At 43.4% G+C, this 19,877-nt stretch overlaps 1 protein-coding gene and 2 gene segments (V, D, J or C); all 3 read right to left on the bottom strand.

Annotated features, from left to right (window-relative positions):
• Positions 1-208: 208 nt before the first annotated feature.
• On the bottom strand, positions 209-755 carry LOC115407182 (T cell receptor alpha variable 36/delta variable 7-like). The segment is given in 2 exon segments: positions 209-591; positions 671-755. Coding segments are annotated over 2 exon segments (468 nt in total).
• Positions 756-9,563: 8,808 nt separating this feature from the next.
• LOC115407181 (immunoglobulin heavy variable 2-5-like) lies at positions 9,564-10,559 on the bottom strand. The segment is given in 3 exon segments: positions 9,564-9,868; positions 9,972-10,044; positions 10,419-10,559. Coding segments are annotated over 2 exon segments (351 nt in total).
• Positions 10,560-15,465: 4,906 nt separating this feature from the next.
• LOC115407179 (uncharacterized) lies at positions 15,466-17,617 on the bottom strand. The gene is made up of 3 exons (XM_030117531.1): positions 17,533-17,617; positions 17,154-17,453; positions 15,466-15,812 (listed from the first exon to the last, which is right to left on the bottom strand). The coding sequence occupies exons 1-3, from the start codon at positions 17,615-17,617 to the stop codon at positions 15,466-15,468; spliced, it is 732 nt and encodes a 243-aa protein (XP_029973391.1).
• Positions 17,618-19,877: the final 2,260 nt, after the last annotated feature.

Below are 19,877 nucleotides of genomic sequence, written 5' to 3'. Positions count from 1 at the left end.
AACTGACTGAAGTCTGCCACCCAGTGGATAACAGTGGAATTGCAGTAAACCTTCATACTGCTCCTTTAAACAAGATTGAGATTGAGAGAAAAATAGTTACAAATATCCACTGAATGAGAGGCGTCTCTGTATTTCTGGATGTGTGCAGATAAAAAGCAGCATGTGAACTTTTCTGTTACTATCTGATCCCGGTGAGAGCAGACTTGGTTCAGCTGGTTAGTTCCAGGTGTGAGTGGATGTTTGATGTTTGATGAGGAGGTTTTAGTACTGAGGAGCAGTGATGTGGAGCACTGTGGTAACTGGCTGCACAGAAGTACACTGCACTGCTGTTGACTTGGAGTTTCTCCATGGTTAACGTGCTGTTCTTGTTCTTGTTTGCGTCTCCGTGCATCTTCACATCCAGTCCCGGCTCCGGTTGGCCGTCTGTGAAAGCAATATATCCAAGGAGCTGCAGCTCTCCCTGGGACTGCTTGTACCACAGAATTGTGTTGTAGCTATCAATGCTGTGTGAGCAGTAGATTTCAGCTTTTTCTCCTGGTTTGCTGTGAATGTTTAGTGGCGTCTGGCTCACACGTTCAGTGGAAGAAGAACCTGCAACACAGAACAATGAAACACTGCTCAGTATAATTCCAGCTTTGTCTGGTGTCTTAAACTGTTGGAACGTCGTTACCTGAAACCAGAAGACTGATAAAGTGACTGATGAGAAATATGAGGATCATGTTGATGATGTTGTCAATAAAAACCTTCAACCCCATCTTGAAGGAAAACAAACTGCCAACCTGATGCTGTATGGTGGGAGGAGTTTAGCAGTCCTGGACCCCTTTGAAGGGGTGTGACAGATCTCAGTTCAGCCTGAAGCTGCCACATTGAATTGAATTTTCATGTTTTCTTACCGTTTTGGTCTAAAACAAAGAGGAAATAATGCAATTTTTTTCTGTTTTGTTTTTGTTTTAGAGATCTTTGTGCTGTCAGTAAGTTTCCTGGATATTTCACTGTTTTTTGCACCAAACATGATCATTAAAAGTTATGTTATGTTGGGATTGTCGTCATTTTCTTAAGTAGATGTGAAAAAATGTACAAAAACGTAAACTTTCACAAAACTTTCCCTCTGCACTGCAACCATGAAACGCTTTAAAGTTTAACTTCAAAGATTATTGTGTCTCTATTTTACCAGTCCGGCCCACTCAGCCAGACATTGCGCTGAATGAGGCCTCTGAACTGAACTGTGTTCGACACTCCTGGTGTAGAAGATGGACTGATGATGAATGTTTTGACTTCTGTTATAAGATGGTGAATGAGCGTTCATGGATCGCTTGTGTTGCACTGTGCTCTGCTGGCAGCGCAGTCGTCCACCGTGTTGTCCTCGGACTGGTTCGGTTTCAGAAGATGAAGAGAGGACGAACTGTGTCCGTCTCCGCTCACTGCATAAAGCTCTTGATCCATTTCAGAATCAACACTTGTGTGTGTATCTCCTGTTACGCCAATATAAACTATATCCATCCTCCTGGGAGACTGTTTGTACCATTGAATCGTGATGAACTGAGGGTCTGAATGTTTGCAGTTCATCTGGAGTTCTTCTCCCAGTGGTGAAGATCATTTACATTTTCAGACAATTTTTATTTCATGTAAAATCCTGAAAACGACTCTTTGTGTCCCAGTCCTGTATCATTTCATTCCAAATTGAATGAATCACATGCTGGACCCCCCTGCTCTCCCTGCTCTCCAACACGACTTCCTTGAGGTTTCTGCACATGGTCTGCGTGTGTGTGTTTCACTGTGTTGACTCACAGCACAGAAATACAGGCCGCCGTCTTCAGGCTGAAGCTGTTTGACTGTGAACGTCCCGCTTTGAGCTTCAGTCTTGGTGGCTGAGAACTTGTCTCTGCTGAACTCTCCAAAGTCGTGGTCTTTCCTGGCCGTGGACGTGAACACTATCAGCTCCATGGTTTCTCCAGGCAGCTGTCAGTACCAGTACATCTGGAGGAAGGATGCATCCTTGGTGTGCTCGCAGTCGATTGTTGCATCGTCACCCTTGTTTCTCCACAGTGTGGACTTTTGAGTAACATCACTGCCGTGAGTGGGATCTGTGTATATAAACCAGGAGAAGATCCTAAACATATGTTTCAGCAGCAAAAACATGAGAGAAACTTGTGAAAACTGATTATTTGAGCCCAAATGTTTTAGTTGGTGTCACATTACCTGATATCCACAGAATAAAGATGGAGAATGAGAGGAAGGCTTGTTTTAAGATGATGACCTGCATATTTTGTAGGACTGAAGCTGCCTCAGTCTCTGGAATATGAAGAGCTGCAGGTGGGAGTGTCTCTGCTTCAAGCTGCTGTGAGCCTTCAGGATCTGTGCTTTGTTGGTGCTTTGGCTCCCCCTGTCAGTCACAGAACACGGGATTAGGTTGAAATCAGTCTGAAAACAGTTGGATCTTTTCATGGCTGAGGATTGTAGTATTTGCAACAGCTTCAGATCTACAGTCTCCTTCAGAACTCCTGCCTTTGGCACCGTTAGCAAGCGAGCATCCATTATTGAGTCGCCTGCAGTCAGCAAGAAATGAGCATTTATTACCATTTACCATATCAGCATAGGGTTTTGGTGGTGTTTGGTGTTTGGAGCAGCTGTTCTGGCTGTTGGAGGCTCTGCTTTGTTTCATCATTGTGCTGGTGGTCGTTTCATCTCCAGTGGGTGTGTACGTGTGTGTGTGCCTGTATATTCACAGGGTTGGGGTGGGTGAAGTGACACTGGGGGTTGGATTGATCGATGGGTGGGCTGCTGGTTGGCCGGGGTTGGGGAGCTGGCAGTCCCTCGGCAGGGCGTCCGGTCCTCCAATCTTCCTGATCCGGGGTGGGGCTGGGCTGGTGTGTGGAGGCTGGGCTCTGCTCTGCTCCGCCTTAGGGGCCGGGTGGTCGGGCTTGGCTCCTGGGGGCACGGTGGACTCTTCCTCTGGATTTGGGTGGGGCCCTGGCCCCCTCTGCAACACACACACACACACACACACACACACACACACACACACACACACACACACACACACACACACACACACACACTCTTGTATTCTTACATCAGAAATGTCACTACTATATTATATCTGCTGCTGACCAGAATGTCAGCGTTATAAACCTCTGTATCTCTCTTGGTTTTTTTTTTTTTTTTTTTTTTTTTTTTTTTTTTATTAATCCAATTTCAAACACACAACAGTTACTCAGAACACAAAAGGGGGATACACATACACATAGTCAAAACAAAAAGTACAAATTAGCACTGCAATATGTCAGCCAGCATAAGACAGAAACAAAACAGTCAGCGTGAGGGGAATCCCTTAAGCAAGTAAGATGATTTCGATGGGCCTATAAATGTCAAATACAGGTTCCAGGTGGAATAAAAAGCATCAGATGAGGAAGTGAACATACAAGTAATGAATTCACTAGGAATACATTCCATTACAAGATTGTGCCAAGTTCTCTTGGTAGGAGCCGAGTCTTTGATCCAAAAACACAAAATATTTTTCCTGGCAGCAAAAGTCAACAAATTAAACAGTCGTTTGTGCTGCTTAGAATGAATACGAGGGTCCGGAAGGCCGAGTAGAAGATGTTTGGGATCCAGGGGTATTATGGTATTAAATATAAAAGACAAGTCTTTCACCACACCAGACCAATAATTCTGCATTTTGACACAGGACCACACGCAATGGAAATAGTCACCAACCTCAGATTTGCATTTCCAACACAGCGGAGAAAAATTTGAGTCCATCTTATGTTTAAGAACAGGTGTTATGTGTATACGATGCAAGATCCTAAATTGAATTGACTTAGTTCGATTACAGATGGATATTTTGGAAGCTTTTTCCCAAACATCATACCAAACCTCTGGATCAATTAATATTCCCATATCCTTTTCCCAATCTAGTTTTACAGACATGGAGACTGGGAGAGTAGTAGAGACTATCGTTTTATAAAATATTGAAATTGACTTCTTACCACTGTGGGAGCAGAGTAAGTTTTCCACCACAGATAAGTCATTTATTAATTTTGTGCCACTGGTGATAAAATGTCTGAGTTGTAAATATCTAAAAAAATCTGTTTTCTGAAGGCCAAATTTTTGCTGTAGCTGAACAAATGGTAACACTTCTTGGTTTACAAACAGGTCACCTAGTTTTGTGACCCCCTTGTTTACCCAAAGTTTAAATCCGTCATCTTTACAGCCGGGAAGGAAGTCAGGATTATCTACAATTGGAACCAGAGAGGACGTAATATTACTGCGACCTTCCAACTTACAAATCATTTTCCAAGCTTTAACAGTATTTATGGAAATTGGGTTGGAACACAGTTCTTTAACTGATTGTTTTACAAAAAGAAGGTTCCAGAGAGGGCAGGTGCACTGAGCGGATTCAATATCTAACCACACTGAAGTGGCATCATTCTTACACCAGTGCATGATCGTGCATAAATGTACAGCTAGCTGGTAATGTCTGAAGTTGGGCACATCAAGGCCCCCATCAGAACCAGGTCTTTGGAGTTTAGACAATTTCAGCCTTGGTTTTCTCTTGCTCCAGATAAAAGAACTCAGCCATCCCTCAAGCAACTTAATAACCTTATTTGTCAGTAAAAGTGGTATCATCCGGATAGGATACAGTAATCTCGGTAGAATAAACATTTTCACCAGAGAGACCCTGCCCAGCCAAGACAAAGGCAGAGTTCCCCACCGATCTAAATCTGCTTTTATGGCATCCAGAAGAGGCGGATAATTGGCTTTATACAAAAGTTCAAAAGAAGGGGTTATAGAAATACCTAGATAAACAAATCCTGAAGGAGACCAGCGGAAAGGAAATGCAGAAGGTAATGTAGGAACAGATACTAAGGACCCAAGTGGCATAGCCTCTGACTTGGAGAAGTTAATTCTATAGCCAGAAAATTCACTAAACAAAGAAATAACACGAGTGAGAGTCAAAATGGACGATTGAGGATCGGACAGAAAAATTAGCACATCGTCCGCATAAAGAGAAATTTTGTGTTCTTTATCATTCACGGATATGCCAGTTATTGATTTGTTCTGTCTAATTACTTGGGCTAGTGGCTCAATAGCCAGATCAAAGAGCAGAGGACTCAAAGGGTCGCCCTGCCGGTTGCCTCTGAAAAGGGAAAAACAATCAGATTTAAAACCATTCGTAATGACAAATGCAGTGGGAGAGTTGTAGAGAATTTGAATCCACTTAAGAAAAGTATCACCGAAACCAAATCTAGAAAGAACAAAAAATAAATAGGTCCATTCCACGCGGTCAAAAGCTTTTTCTGCGTCGAGAGAAACTACTAAGGCTGGATCATTGGAGCCATGAAGAAGTTGAATAATATTAAGTAGTCGTCGCACATTATCACTCGAGTTTCGGCCCTTAATAAAACCAGTCTGATCATTGTGAATAACATCAGGGAGTACTTTTTCTAACCGTAAGGCAAGTATTTTAGAACGTAATTTTTGATCTGAATTGAGTAGAGATATTGGTCTATAAGAGGTACACTTTTCTGGGTCTTTTCCTTTTTTAAGAATAACAGAAATATTAGCTTCCCTCAGAGAGGGAGGAAGTACACCTAGAGTAAATGAATGGTCTAGCATGGCTAGAACGGAGTCTATGACTGTCTCCCCAAAAGTTTTGTAAAATTCAGATCCAAATCCATCTGGTCCTGGTGCCTTTCCTGATGGCATGGATTTCAATGCAAAAAGGGCCTCCTCTCTGGTAATTGGGGCATCCAGCCTCTGTCTCTGGACATCTGTGATGCGTGGAAGTGTGATCTCTGAAAAGAAAGTGTGCATAAGATCTAAGGCATTGTGAGGTTGCTCTGATTTGTACAAGTTTGAATAAAAAGCTGCAAATTCGGCATTAATGGATTTTGTATCGAGAAGCCTGGAGCCATCTGAGCCAGTAATAGAGACAATAGTTTGGGCAGCATATCGCCTTTTAACCAGATTTGCAAGATATTTTCCAGGTTTGTCTCCTGATTCATAGAGTTTTTGCTGAGCAAATTTCAAAGAGTATTCTGCTTGTTCTATAAGTAGTGTATTCAGAGCTGTTTTAGAAGCTGAAATTTCAGTGAGTAATTCAGGATCATTTGTGGATATGTATCTCTTCTCCAAATCAGCAAGGCCACACTGAAGATCAATAATATATTCTCTTCTCTGACGCCTCCTGGATGCCACATAGGAGATAATCAGGCCCCTACTGTAGGCCTTACAAGTCTCCCAAAGAATCGAGGGATTTCCTGCCGGTGATGAATTAATGGACAAAAACATTTTCAATTCAGAGGTTAAATAAGAAATAAAACGGTCATCCTTAAGAAGAAAGGTGGGCAATCTCCAAAATTTAGATAGAGCACAGTTACTGGTAAAATTATAGACCATAAAGACTGGAGCATGATCAGAAAGTATAATATTGCCAATTGAGCATGATAGAACTTGAGAAATATTAGTTGAGGGGACAAAAAAGTAGTCCAGTCTGGAGTAACTTTTATGGGGAGCAGAGAAAAATGTGAACTCCAAGTTTGTGGGATGAAAACATCTCCAAACGTCAACGTAACCTATATCTTTGCACAAAGAAGAGAGCATTTTGGCTTGTTTGGAGACAAAAAAGTTTTTATGAGCTGGGAGTCTATCAATAGAGGGGTCAAGAATACAATTAAAATCGCCCCCTACAAAAAAATGGTCTGAGGTTAAATTGGCAAAATCTGAAAAAACCTTTGAAATAAAGTCAGGAGAATACCCAGGAGGGCAATATAGATTTAAAAATGAAACAGTCTGACCAAAAAGTGTCCCTGAAACCCTAACAAAACGTCCTAAAGGATCTTTAAAATAATCTGTAGCTATGAAAGGGATTTTTTTATTAACTAAAATAGCCACCCCCCTGGCATAAGATGAGTATGAAGAAGCAAAAACTTGACCAGCCCACCCCTTACAAAGTTTGGAGAAGTCCTTGCTCATAGTATGAGTTTCCTGAAGGAATGCAACAGAAATCTCCTCCCTCTTCAAAAAGGAATAAATCGCTGCTCTTTTGGCAGATTTTTGTAAACCTCTCACGTTCCACGAACATATTTTAATTTTCACATTAGAACCAACCATAAACAACAGTCAGTAGAAGTATAGGCGCTGACATAGCAGATAAAATATGCAAATAAATGTGGACCAAAAATGTATTCAAGAAATGGATGAAAAGAATAAGCAATATCCCCTATCTGAGCAACAAAGAACAAGTGTGAAAACCACATAACATTAGAACAAAAACGTAACAGAGCAAAGAAAATAAAAGGGTCATTCCCTAAAAAAGAAGGGACACCATTCTCATATCCTACTGTTATCAAACAGTGTATAACTGTACAACTAAACAATTTGCATTTGCACCACTTGGCTTAATCAATGAAGATATTTTTAGTCAATCAAAATGCAACATAATAACCACGGGCATAAAAAACGGAGGCATGTACCGGTACTTTTATGAGTCAGTCATGGAGTTCAAGAAGGCTTCGACCTCCTCCGGACAACTGCACCTCTTCTTAACACCGTCGTGGGAGATTTGCAGAGTAGCTGGGTAATACAGTCCGTAGGTTATTCCTCGGTCCCGTAGTTTGCGTTTAACGGCATCAAACGCCTTGCGTTTCTTCGCCAAATCCGCGGAGAAGTCATTAAAGAAAAAAAGTCGGGATCCGTTGAAAACCAGAGCGTTATTATTGCCGGCCCGGCGAGCCGCCTCCATTACTCGTTGTTTATCCTGGAAAGCGTGGAAGCGTAAGAGCAGCGGCCGGGGTTTGTTGCCCACAGGTGATTTTGGTCCAGGGATCCGATGCGCTCTCTCCAGCGGGATGCGCCCAGTATCCGCTGGTAGCTTTAAAAACTGCGGCAACCACGACTCAAAAAACGTCACCGGCTGACTCGTCTCAGTTCCTTCAGCTAGTCCCAAGAGGCGAATATTCAAACGCCTGCTGTAGTTTTCAGCCATATCCGCCTTTTCCGACAAGACACCGACCTGCTTCTCGAGTTGTCCGATTCTTGTTTCATACGCCAGAATGGAGTCTTCGGAGGCTACCATCCGAGCCTCCGCCTGGTCAAGACGTGAGTTGGCGGACTTAATATCCTCCGCATTCTGGCGCACAGTTTCGGTCAGAGGTCCGAGCTTCTCGTCAATAACTTTAGTGATGTTAGCGGTCATTAGCTCAAACGCCTTGGCCATAGCAGGATCGAGGTCCGCCGTAGCATCATTAGCATCGGGGCTAGCGGGCCCATCGCCATCTTGGTGCGAGTCACCGTCAGCCGAAGGTGCGCCGTTTTTGTCCTTTACCCTCCGAGGTTTCCCCATGCTGTCAAAAGATTGTGGCCAAAATGTTTCTAGGGACATAGCCCGTGTTGTCCACCTAAATATCAGAGAATAACTCAGGAGATTGTCAGGATATTAGAAGAAATAAAGCCAAGTGGCACGGAGCCTCTACCTAAACGCTGTTTTCACTTCGCCGCCATCACGTGACCCGTATCTCTCTTGGTTGATGTGACTGCAGTTCAGAACTGTCTGGAGCACAACTGTCGCATATTTACTGGTTAGAAGATGGTTTGATGCTGTGTGATCACTGAGGTTTTGATATGTCAGCAACTGCCATTTAAACTTCCCCTCATAGACATATGAAGTTATTTTGATTGACTCTGTAGAATCAACCTTCTGTTGTTTAATGAAGAGGTGAAGGTCACGACTCAGTTCTGTATGTTTGAAATTCTTTTAGAGAGAAGAAATGAAAAACAAAATTTCACTTGTTGTGTAAAGACACCGTCACTATTTGAGAAGACTGAATACAGAGAAGCTCAGATTGGGTCGTATTGACAGAAACTATGTTGATCTCTGTAAATATTGACGTGTGAAACATTGATTGTATTGCAGGTTGATCCAGCAGGTGGCGCCGCGGTGATGATCCTGCTGCAGTCTATGGAGTCTGGAGTAAACTGCAGCTTCAGAGGAGTCTCAGAAAGAGAGGTGAGTCTGAGAAACAAACAAGTGTTACTCTCAGTAGGTGAATCACTGAATAAGTCGACAACTATGTGAGTATCGTGTACTCAGTTACGAACTGAGTAACTTTGTAAGCAGTAACATATCTATGTTAAAAAAAGAAGAAATAAGAAGACATAAGCTTGTCTTATTTGAGAAAGTTTATACTTGGCCCCCGCCTTCTCTCAAAAACAGGGATCGTTAATTGAAGTTGGGCTGTCAGTCATTCCATCAATGAAGCTTGTCTGTTTTTTTGTGTCCATTGTACGATTGTAGGTGACTTAGGTCTCAACCAGCAGATTGTTACCATTTTTCTTGCAGTCTTTAACAGTAGATGTAGTGGAAATCCCAGATCATGTGTGACTGGTCCCCCACCAGTCCACAGTTTCTCATACTAATGTAATCCAATCTATGGAAATATTCTGTGATAACTATTGTACTCATAAATCCTGTGTGTGAGTGTATGGGGAGCTGACGCAGCCTTTCATCAGGCTGCTGAAACCAAAGTGTGTTTTTAGTCAGGGTTTCTCATCAGACCACATCACTGTGTACTGGCAGCGCAGAAATACACAGCCGAGTCTGTGGGGTTCACATTGCGAATGATCAGAGCCCCATTTTTCACGTCTTCTCTCGTAATCTTGAAGCCAGTCTTGAACTGCTCCTCATAGTTCGGATCGCTGCCCTGGTAGCTGTATCCGATTAGATTCAAGCCAACTGTCTGGGTTTGCTGGTACCAGAGCATCACATTCATAGCACTGTCATTGTGTTTGCATTTAAACTCCACTGTTTCTGTTTTGTGGACTATTTTGGGATGAGAGGGATCAAATTTCACACTCTTGGCTTCATCTGTGGGTAACAAAAAACAAACAAAAAAAATGTTAATACAAGACCAATAATCATAATGCTCATAATAATCATAAAATGAAGATGTTTTGAAAGGTGATCTTACATGATGGGAGCAGGACGAGGATGAGTCCGAACAGAGCTGGAGACATCCTGCAGACGTGTGCTGCTGCCAGAGCCTGAAAACAAGAGCAAAAGTCTCATTGACAGGAAATCATGGAGGCTTTTTAGTGAAGGAGTGTCATCAGACCACATCACTGTTACTGGCAGCACAGAAATAAAGAGCTGAATGTGACGACTCTGCTTTCTGTACGATCAGAGCTCCTTCCACCACGCTCTTCCTGGTCAGCTTGAATTCTTTTTCAAACTGTCCCTCGTAGTTTTGGGAGTTTTCATAGCCGTAGCCAATGAGAGTCATGGCCGTGCTGTCTCTTTTCTGCTGATACCACAACATCATCAGAAGGCTGCTATCGTCATGCTTGCAGTTCATGTGGACTTCACTGCTCTCTTTCTCCACCAGTGGAGACGACTGTTTGATTGTAGCTGCGCTCACCTGACCTGCAGAGAAGAAATCAGAGAATTCAAGTCAACATTTATTTGGAATCTTAACGACTCAAGAAGGTCAGGATCAAATTTAGCATCTTATTGTGAACCAGATGGAGAGGAAGAGGATGGTTTGAACAGGTGAAGACATGATTGACGACTGGTGAGGAGAAAGTGCTGCATGTCAGAAAGAAGGAGGGTGTTGTGATGTGACGACTGATCCATCCTCACTCCCTCATGATGGAGGCTGGATGCCATGTGCTGTGCCTCCACCTGTTGGTCACACCTGTTCATGCAGCTCACTTTCTGCAAATATCACAGAAACCAGCGATTCACAGCATTTTTCTTGTGGGACCCCAAATGTTGACTGTTGGAAACTCAACACCCCACCACCACCACACCCTGGTCAATTTTTCAACCAGAGTTGATTGAACCTCAGAGCACTATTATAAAATCCATTTTCTTTGTTATATTCTGTCATGATCACTTCCTTGATTCTGAGGATGAACTCTCTGGGTTGACGCTCCATCTTGGAGTGTTTGGTGGTCTGATGCTGCTAAAAACTTGCAGTTTCAAATTTTCTTTCACCAGCTCTAGTTTTGTCTCTTGCTTCAGTGAAGTCATATTGTCTGTAACTGTTGGTCACATCTTTGTTTCTTTTAATCGTTCCCTTTAGCCTGACTTCCCTCCATTTTTTCCACTTTTCTGTGTATTCGAGACGCTTTTTTATTAAAGTCCACATGAGCTTCATTGTCATTTTTGCTGTGAGCTTCTGCTGTGGGGGCCAGGCCCCCTGGTTGGGAATCACTGACATACCGTAAATCCTCTTTTAGCAGCCGGGGCTTTTATTTGTCTTAACTGGATCTGGCACCAGGCTTTTAATGGAAGGAGGCATGTATAAGAGAGAGGCTTATATTTTAAATTTTTCAAAAAGAGCAGAAAGATCTTTTGACAGTAATGCAATTTAGAGCTGGGGTGTATATCGAATTAATTCGAATAATTCGATTTTATTTTTTCAATCGATGTGAAAAAAATTAAAGTTCAACATCGAGTTTAATGTTGTCTGTCCCTCCACCATTTTTACCGGACGTGTGTAATACACACAGTCACCATAACAGGAGGACTGGCGCTGTAGCACAGACTACTGTAAGTACAGCGCCGCAGCGCTTCACAGAAATAAGACAAGACAGAAAAAAAAGAGCAGGCTGATATTGGGAGGCGGCTTTTCTGAGTTTCCTTCAAAGATGCATCCGGTCACAGGGCCGGCCCTGGCTTCTCAGGCGCCCTAGGCGAGCCCAAGACGAGTGCCTCGTCGGAGCAGGTTGCCGAGCGACCCCGAGAGTTGTTGAGCAGGGGGCTGCTTCATAAGCAGCTCATGAAGGGAATTGTATTTCATGATTTTTTTTTTCCTCTTCATCATGCCGCCCCGTGAGTTTGCCTCCCAGTTGACTTGTGCAAAAAACCACCACTGCCTGGTCATTAAAGGTGTTAAAGGAGTTTTACAACCTTAAAAATACTTATTTTCCACCATAAATATGTTTCACATTTTGAATGATGTGTACAATGTGCCCTGACATATTACAAGTACCTCTAACAGCGCTAAATTCTCACTTGAAAGTTGCAGTGCCGGTCCGGCACCAGCATTTTTTTGGGGAGAATTTGAAAGGAATGACATAATGCACGCTCCGGCTGGTTAGGTTTCATTTTGTCCGCCATTACTCCGCCAGATGCTTAGTGAGCAACAACTGAGCAGGAGCTTCCAGAAAGTAAGAAAAGACTGGCTTCTAGCACTGCCACAGCTCCAGCACAGACTCCACCAGGTAAAAGAAACTTAAATCTTACTTGAGCGCTACTAAACGAGTGAAGACGGAGTTCCCCTCTTCCATGCACGGGAGCCACAGGGACGAGTTTTTCACTAAGCTGCATTATGCCCAAGGCCTGCAGGGGGCGCTGTTTCGCATAAAATGTGCAAACTCCTTAATAGGGCACCTTTCAAGGAGACAGGCTTTTCATGGAATACAGGTCATTATTAGAGGATTTTCAGTGATAAAATGATCAAGCAGTAATACCAAACAGAAGATATCAATATGTAGAACTGTTGTTTGCGAACACTTCTTTACACAAGTGTCACTACTGAAAGTAAAGTAGAAAGTGAAAATGGTCTCCTGAAGTAAATGTATTCAAATACTCAACAACCAAAGTAATCAAATTCTCAGGATTCATGATGCTCAATCTCTTTTTAAGCTTTAGTCTGTTTTTGAGGAGTCAAACATATTCTTCAGGGACACAGGACAAAACAAAGATCAGGGTTCAATTATTTATTGAATATCCTCCACAGAGTCGGCGTCTTCGTGTGGTGAATTGACGAAGCTCTGGGGGAAAAGGAACCCTCATCACCCGTGCCCCAAAAGTTACATCAAAATGAAACAAAGTATCAAACGAAAGGAGGCCCAGATGCGCCAGCCAACTTAAGAAAAAGACGAGTTCGCAGCCCAGCTGCTATGCAGCCGTCGAAGCTGATCCCTCGTCCAAACTAAAAAAAACCCCAACTAAACCCGATCAAAAGAAAGGCGAAAACGGGACGGCTGGTCACACCTGGACGGAAAAAGACAGCGATCCAAAAGAAGGGAAAAAACGCAAAAAAGAGAACGCAAAGCCGGCTAGTGGGCTAGCATGCCCTGCAGCCACATGCCTGCCTGTTGGAGCCGGAGTCCATGGCGCGCCGGCGAGCGCACCTGGCGACAGGTGTAACGAGGTGGGTGGGCGAGCGAGAGAGAGACCGGACAACGACGACTCAGAGCGCCGCCTCCACGCTGCTATTTATAGCGCGGCGACGCGACTCGCTCCAATCAGAACCGAACAAAAAAGGAAAAAGATAATTACTTCAAAAAAGTACAAAACAGGATAAATATTCCCTAAATATCTGAAGGGGGAAAAAAACGTGAAACTGTCCGTAAAAAAAAACCACGATGTGCCCGCAGCACATCACACACCCAGTGAAGGGTCATGTTTAAAATAATATGAAAATTTTGGAACAGAATCCAAATTATTTCTGAAATATTGAAACAGGTTGCACTTTCTCTAAAGCACCATGAGGCTGATTTACAATACTTTTCAATATATATGTGAAAGAAAGTGTCCAAACTCCTGGTTGTGTGCACACATGAAATTAATTGACTCAAAATTGATCCAGGTTTTGATTGTGAGTTATTTTCTGAGTTGATGAAGGAAAAACGTGAATGGTTGTAAACCTGCCTTGATCCTGTGCTGTCTGGGTTTGGAGTTTCCTGTCGATGTGAGGTTATCTTCCAGCTGGTTCACATGTTTTTGTACAGTAGAGTCAGTGTTTCTGATCACTGTGTATTGTTGCTGCACCAAAGTATTCACCAGTGTCTTCTGGGTGTTTGAGCCTGAGCAGGTGAAGATGAGCCTCTTTCTCTCCGTCTCCGCTCACATTGAAGCGTCCTTTAAACGGCTCCTCCACGGTTATTGTCTTGTAGAAAATGTAGGCTATCAGCTTCAGTGATGTTTCCCCCCGCGGGCGCTGATACCACAGAATCGTGTTGTAGCTTGAGATTTGATGAGAGAAATTGAGGCTGACTTCACTGCCTGGTTTCCAGAGTAATTCTCTTGGCTCCTGCGACACTTGGTTTTCTTTGTTGAGGTAAACTCCTGTAAAGAGATGACGGAAAATGAGACACTTTGAGCAATGAATGGAGTGAAATTGATGGATTTGGGTGAAATTGCTGGGAAACAAGAATTTCAGAAATTCAAAATTCCCATCGCCGTCATCATACTGTTAGAAATAGCAAGAACTGGGTGAATGAGGAACTTCTTAAACTTTATTCACTGTCAAAGCTCCTGTATTAAACACGAAGTGCACTTCAAAGAATATCTCGCAGGTGGACCAGAAAACACTCAATCCTCTCCTTTTCAATATTCGTCTATTTTGAAGAAACAAGAAATGAAATTACAGTTTGTGGTACAAAACAAAGACTGAATTAATACCTTTAATCCAGAGTGCAGAGAGTACAGTGATGAGGAGATGGGATGGCTTCATGTTGAAATGTGATGAACAGACTCACCACACTTTGTGAAGTCAGAAAGAAGAGGGAGGAAACAGTGGAGAGGAGTCAACATGAGACTGTTTTCAGACCGGCCCCCTCTGAGGTCAACCTCTGAGTTTAGGTTCAACTGGGCAGAAGGTCGTGTTGCAGTAAAGACCACCTAACCTGAGAATACGTGAAGACCAAGATGGGAAGATCCTGAAACCAAGAAAAGACCACGACTTTGATGGGCTGACACCAAGTCTTGACTGAGACCAGAGCATTCCGAGACCAAGGACTGCTGCTCAACACGTCCAGAATGAAAGAGATGATGAGGATTTTGTCAGGCGGAAGTCACAGCGTCTGTCAGTCCAGATTGATGGTGAATGTGTCGAGGTGTTCACTGCCTGTTAATATCTGGGTGATTATGAGGTTTTTTTTTTTTTTTTTTTTTTTTTTTTGCCAAAATCATGAAACTTGTGCCATTTCCCAGGCCTCTGTATCTGCAGAGCTCCAGAGCTCATCACCAATTCACCTCTGGGTTTTGGACGGAGTCAGCGCTCCTCCGCACACGGGAGACCCCACCCCACCACCGCTGGATTGTCGCTCACAGAAACATTCAGAAATGTAATTTCGAGTGTAGTTTTCTCAGGATATTTCCCCCAGCATCAGAAAAATGCCACAAGAACATATGAGCAACATGAAAGACATGATTTTCATTGGAGTGGGTCTTTAATGTCAGTACTTTACATTTGAGAGAGTGAGAAATGATCAGTTCTGATGTCAGTTTTCTTGCTCAATCAGATCTTCTTCCAATCTATTTCTAATGGTGTGAATTTTAAGATAGCATGCTGATATTTTATTCTTCAAATCCTGAAATTTCATGCCAACATCTGCAGTCTTGCTCAGGCTTTTGTTTCCTCCCTGAAGCTCCACCCTTTTATCTGATGTGGCTCTGCAGGGGGAGACCAGGGACAGAGGGGAGAGCCAGGTGCACCCTCCTGACATGATTCATGCTGGTTTTTGTATTGAGGAGCAGGGAAAAGTTGCACTGTGCCGAGAAGCAGCACAGAAGTACACAGCAGTGCTGCTGAGCTGGAGCTTCTCGGCTGTGAACGTGCACGTTTGACCCTTCATCGCACCGCCGCTCAGCTTCGCCGTCACTCCGTCCTCCATCAGCTCGCTATTCACATTCATGTGTCCGAGGAGCTCCATGTGGCTGCTGCCGCTGGGCTGCTTGTACCAGAGGATCAGGGTGTAGTCCTGAAGTTCATGCCGACACGTGATTGTGGCTGTTTCTCCAGTTTGGGAGTAAACGTGACGAGGATTCTGGTGAACTTGATCACTTTGAGAAGACACTGAGAACACAGAGCAACTTCTGCACTGAATATGTTGACTTTCCTTCAAATTCTGATTGTTAACATTTCTTAAGTTTCTACAAATCCTAAAGTTTAATTTCCCAAATGGAAAAATATTTTTTCTTTTCAAACTCACAGTGAATCCATATTTTCATAATGAAATGTTTTATTACCTGAAACCAGGAAAACATTGAAGGTTACACAGAATAAGATGATCATGATGTTGTATTTCCACTTGATTCATAGATCAAACCCTCCCTTTAAGAACACAGACACCTTGTGAGTTCACTGGTTTCCTCCTCTTCTAAACCCAACAACCAATCAGTGATCACGACACGGCGCTGAATCTGTACACACACACTGAAACAGACTCACTTTTTATTTTACACCTAACAACCATATTTTAATTGGAGTTGGGAAATTTTCAGACTTCATACTGGTAATTGTTTTAAAATACTGTGAAGCATTCTCATGTTTACCATGTTTTCACAGATTTTTTGAGACTCAAGTCAATTTATTTCAGTCATCTTTGCAAATAACACTCCCGCCTTTCTCAACACAATGGACAAGTAAGAAATATTGAGACCAAAGATAAACCTTTTAATTTGTATGAATCCTGCACTTTCATTCAAATTGACTTTAATAGCAGAAAACAGCAAAAAGATAACCCTGGAATTAACATGAAGGATTAAACTCATTTTCCTTTTTTTCTTCCTTATTTGCACACAATTAATTATACTAGAGAATTAAAGGTAATGCAACTCGACTCAACACACTAAGAAATCATCCTACAACAACACTGCAACACTGGGGAAAAAAAACAGGCAAAGTTGCTCAGATGGCAAAACAGTTTTTCAGATGGAACAGTTTCTGTATGTATTTTTAATGACATACACACGTACGTCATCTAATTTTGAAACATTTCTGTTAGTCTTGAAGTTTTCAGATCCCGGTGCCAGGACGAAGTCTGATCAATAAGGACAAATCCAGTTGAAGTTTTTTTTAACTGTAAAAGATGAAGGTTGAAGCTCTGAGCAGCTAAAAACTACAAACTGACTGAAGTCTGCCACCCAGTGGATAACAGTGGAATTGCAGTAAACCTTCATACTGCTCCTTTAAACAAGATTGAGACTGATAGAAAAATAGTTACAAATATCCACTGAATGAGAGGCGTCTCTGTATTTCTGGATGTGTGCAGATAAAAAGCTACATGTGAACATTTCTGTTACTCTCTGATCCTGGTGAGAGCAGACTTGGTTCAGCTGGTTAGTTCCAGGTGTGAGTGGATGTTTGATGTTTGATGAGGAGGTTTTAGTACTGAGGAGCAGTGATGTGGAGCACTGTGGTAACTGGCTGCACAGAAGTACACTGCACTGCTGTTGACTTGGAGTTTCTCCATGGTTAACGTGCTGTTCTTGTTCTTGTTTGCGTCTCCGTGCATCTTCACATCCAGTCCCGGTTCTGGATAGCCGTCTGTTAAAAACATATATCCAAGGAGCTGCAGCTCTCCCTGGGACTGCTTGTACCACAGAATTGTGTTGTAGCTATCAATGCTGTGTGAGCAGTAGATTTCAGCTTTTTCTCCTGGTTTGCTGTGAATGTTTGGTGGCGTCTGGCTCACACGTTCAGTGGAAGAAGAACCTGCAACACAGAACAATGAAACACTGAAAAGTATAATTCCAGCTTTGTGTGCTGTCTTAAACTGTTGGAACGCCGTTACCTGAAACCAGAAGACTGAGAAAGTGACTGATGAGAAATATGAGGATCATGTTGACGATGTTGTCAGTAAAAACCTTCAACTCCATCTTGAAGGAAAACAAACTGCCACCCTGATGCTGTATGGTGGGAGGAGTTTAGGAGTCCTGAACCCCTTTGAAGGGGGCGTGACAGATCTCAGTTCAGCCTGAAGCTTCCACATTGAATTGAATTTTCATGTTTTCTTACCGTTTTGCTCTAAAACAAAGAGGAAAAAGTGGGATTTTTTTTGTTTGTTTTGTTGTTGTTTCAGAGATCTTTGTGCCGTCAGTAAGTTTCCTGGATATTTCACTGTTTTTTGCACCAAACATTATCATTAAAAGTTATGTTATGTTGGGATTGTCGTCATTTTCTGGAGCAGATGTGAAAAAATGTACACAAACGTAAACTTTCACAAAACTTGCCCTCTGCACTACAACCATGAAACGCTTTAAAGTTTAACTTTAAAGATTGTTGTGTCTCTATTTTACCAGTCCGGCCCACTCAGGCAGACATTGCGCTGAATGAGGCCTCTGAACTGAACTGTGTTCGACACTCCTGGTGTAGAAGATGGAGGGATGATGAATGTTTTGAATTCTGTTCTTAGATGGTGAATGAGTGTTCATGGATCGCTTGTGTTGCACTGTGCTCTGCTGGCAGCGCAGTCGTCCACCGTGTTGTCCTCGGACTGGTTCGGTTTCAGAAGATGAGGAGAGGACGAACTGTGTCCGTCTCCGCTCGCTGCATAAAGCTCTTGATCCATTTCAGAATCAACACTTGTGTGTGTCTCTCCTGTTTCGCCAATATAAACTATATCCATCCTCCTGGGAGACTGTTTGTACCATTGAATCAAGATGAACTGAGGGTCTGAATGTTTGCAGTTCATCTGGAGTTCTTCTCCCAGTGGTGAAGATCATTTACATTTTCAGACAATTTTTATTTCATGTAAAATCCTGAAAAAGACTCTTTGTGTCCCAGTCCTGTATCATTTCATCCCAAATTGAATGAAACACATGCTGGACCCCCCCTGCTCTCCTTGCTCTTCAACACGAGCTCCTTGAGGTTTCTGCACATGGTCTGCGTGTGTGTGTTTCACTGTGTTGACTCACAGCACAGAAATACAGGCCGCCGTCTTCAGGCTGAAGCTGTTTGACTGTGAACGTCCCGCTTTGAGCTTCAGTCTTGGTGGCTGAGAACTTGTCTCTGCTGAACTCTCCAAAGTCGTGGTCTTTCCTGGCCGTGGACGTGAACACTATCAGCTTCATGGTTTCTCCAGGCAGCTGTCTGTACCAGTACATCTGGAGGAAGGATGCATCCTTGGTGTGCTCGCAGTCGATTGTTGCATCTTCACTCTTGTTTCTCCACAGTGTGGACTTTTGAGTAACATCACTGCCATGAGTGGGATCTGTGCATATAAACCAGGAGAAGATCCTAAACATATGTTTCAGCAGCAAAAACATGAGAGAAACTTGTGAAAACGGATTATTTGAGCCCAAATGTTTTAGTTGGTGTCACATTACCTGATATCCACAGAATAAAGGTGGAGAATGAGAGGAAGGCTTGTTTTAAGATGATGACCTGCATGTTTTGTAGGACTGAAGCCGCTTGAGTCTCTGGGATATGAAGAGCTGCAGGTGGGAGTGTCTCTGCTTCAAGCTGCTGTGAACTTTCAGGATCTGTGCTTTGTTGGTGCTTTGGCTCCCCCTGTCAGTCACAGAACATGAGATTAGGTTGAAATCACTCTGAAAACAGTTGGATCTTTTCACGGCTGGGGATTGTAGTATTTGCAACAGTTTCAGATCTACGGTCTCCTTCAGAGCTCCTGCCTTTGGCACCGTTAGCAAGCGAGCATCCATTATTGAGTCGTTTGCAGCCAGCAAGAAATCAACATTTATTACCTTTAACCCTGTCACCATGCAGTTTTGGCGTTTGGGGCAGCTGTTCTGACTGTTGACCGGGGTTTTGGAGCTGGCTGTCCCTCGGCTGGGCCTCCGGTCCTCCAATCTTCCTGATCTGGGGTGGGGCTGGGGTGGCATGTGGAGGCTGGGTTCTGCTCTGCTGTGCCTTGGGGGCCGGGTGGTAGGGCTTGGTTCCTGGGGGCATGGTGGGCTCTTCCTCTGGGTCAGGGTGGGGCCCTGGCCCCCTCTGCTCCGGGGCTTGGGACCTGCATGTGTTGACCTGGCAGCTTGTGCTGAGGCCTGGTGCCAACTCCCATTTTCCTGCAGGCCCCTCCTGCCTGGGCTGGGACTGATCTGGTGCCTCCTGGGCTGGGGGCATGGCCCTGCCTGCGGAGGTTTGCAGGGGCCCCATTGAGCCTTGTGGGGCACTGGG

This window comes from Salarias fasciatus, chromosome 19 (genome assembly GCF_902148845.1).
Source record: "Salarias fasciatus chromosome 19, fSalaFa1.1, whole genome shotgun sequence".
In the NCBI taxonomy this organism is placed as follows: domain Eukaryota; kingdom Metazoa; phylum Chordata; class Actinopteri; order Blenniiformes; family Blenniidae; genus Salarias; species Salarias fasciatus.
This window is presented reverse-complemented; position numbering and strand designations above follow the sequence as displayed.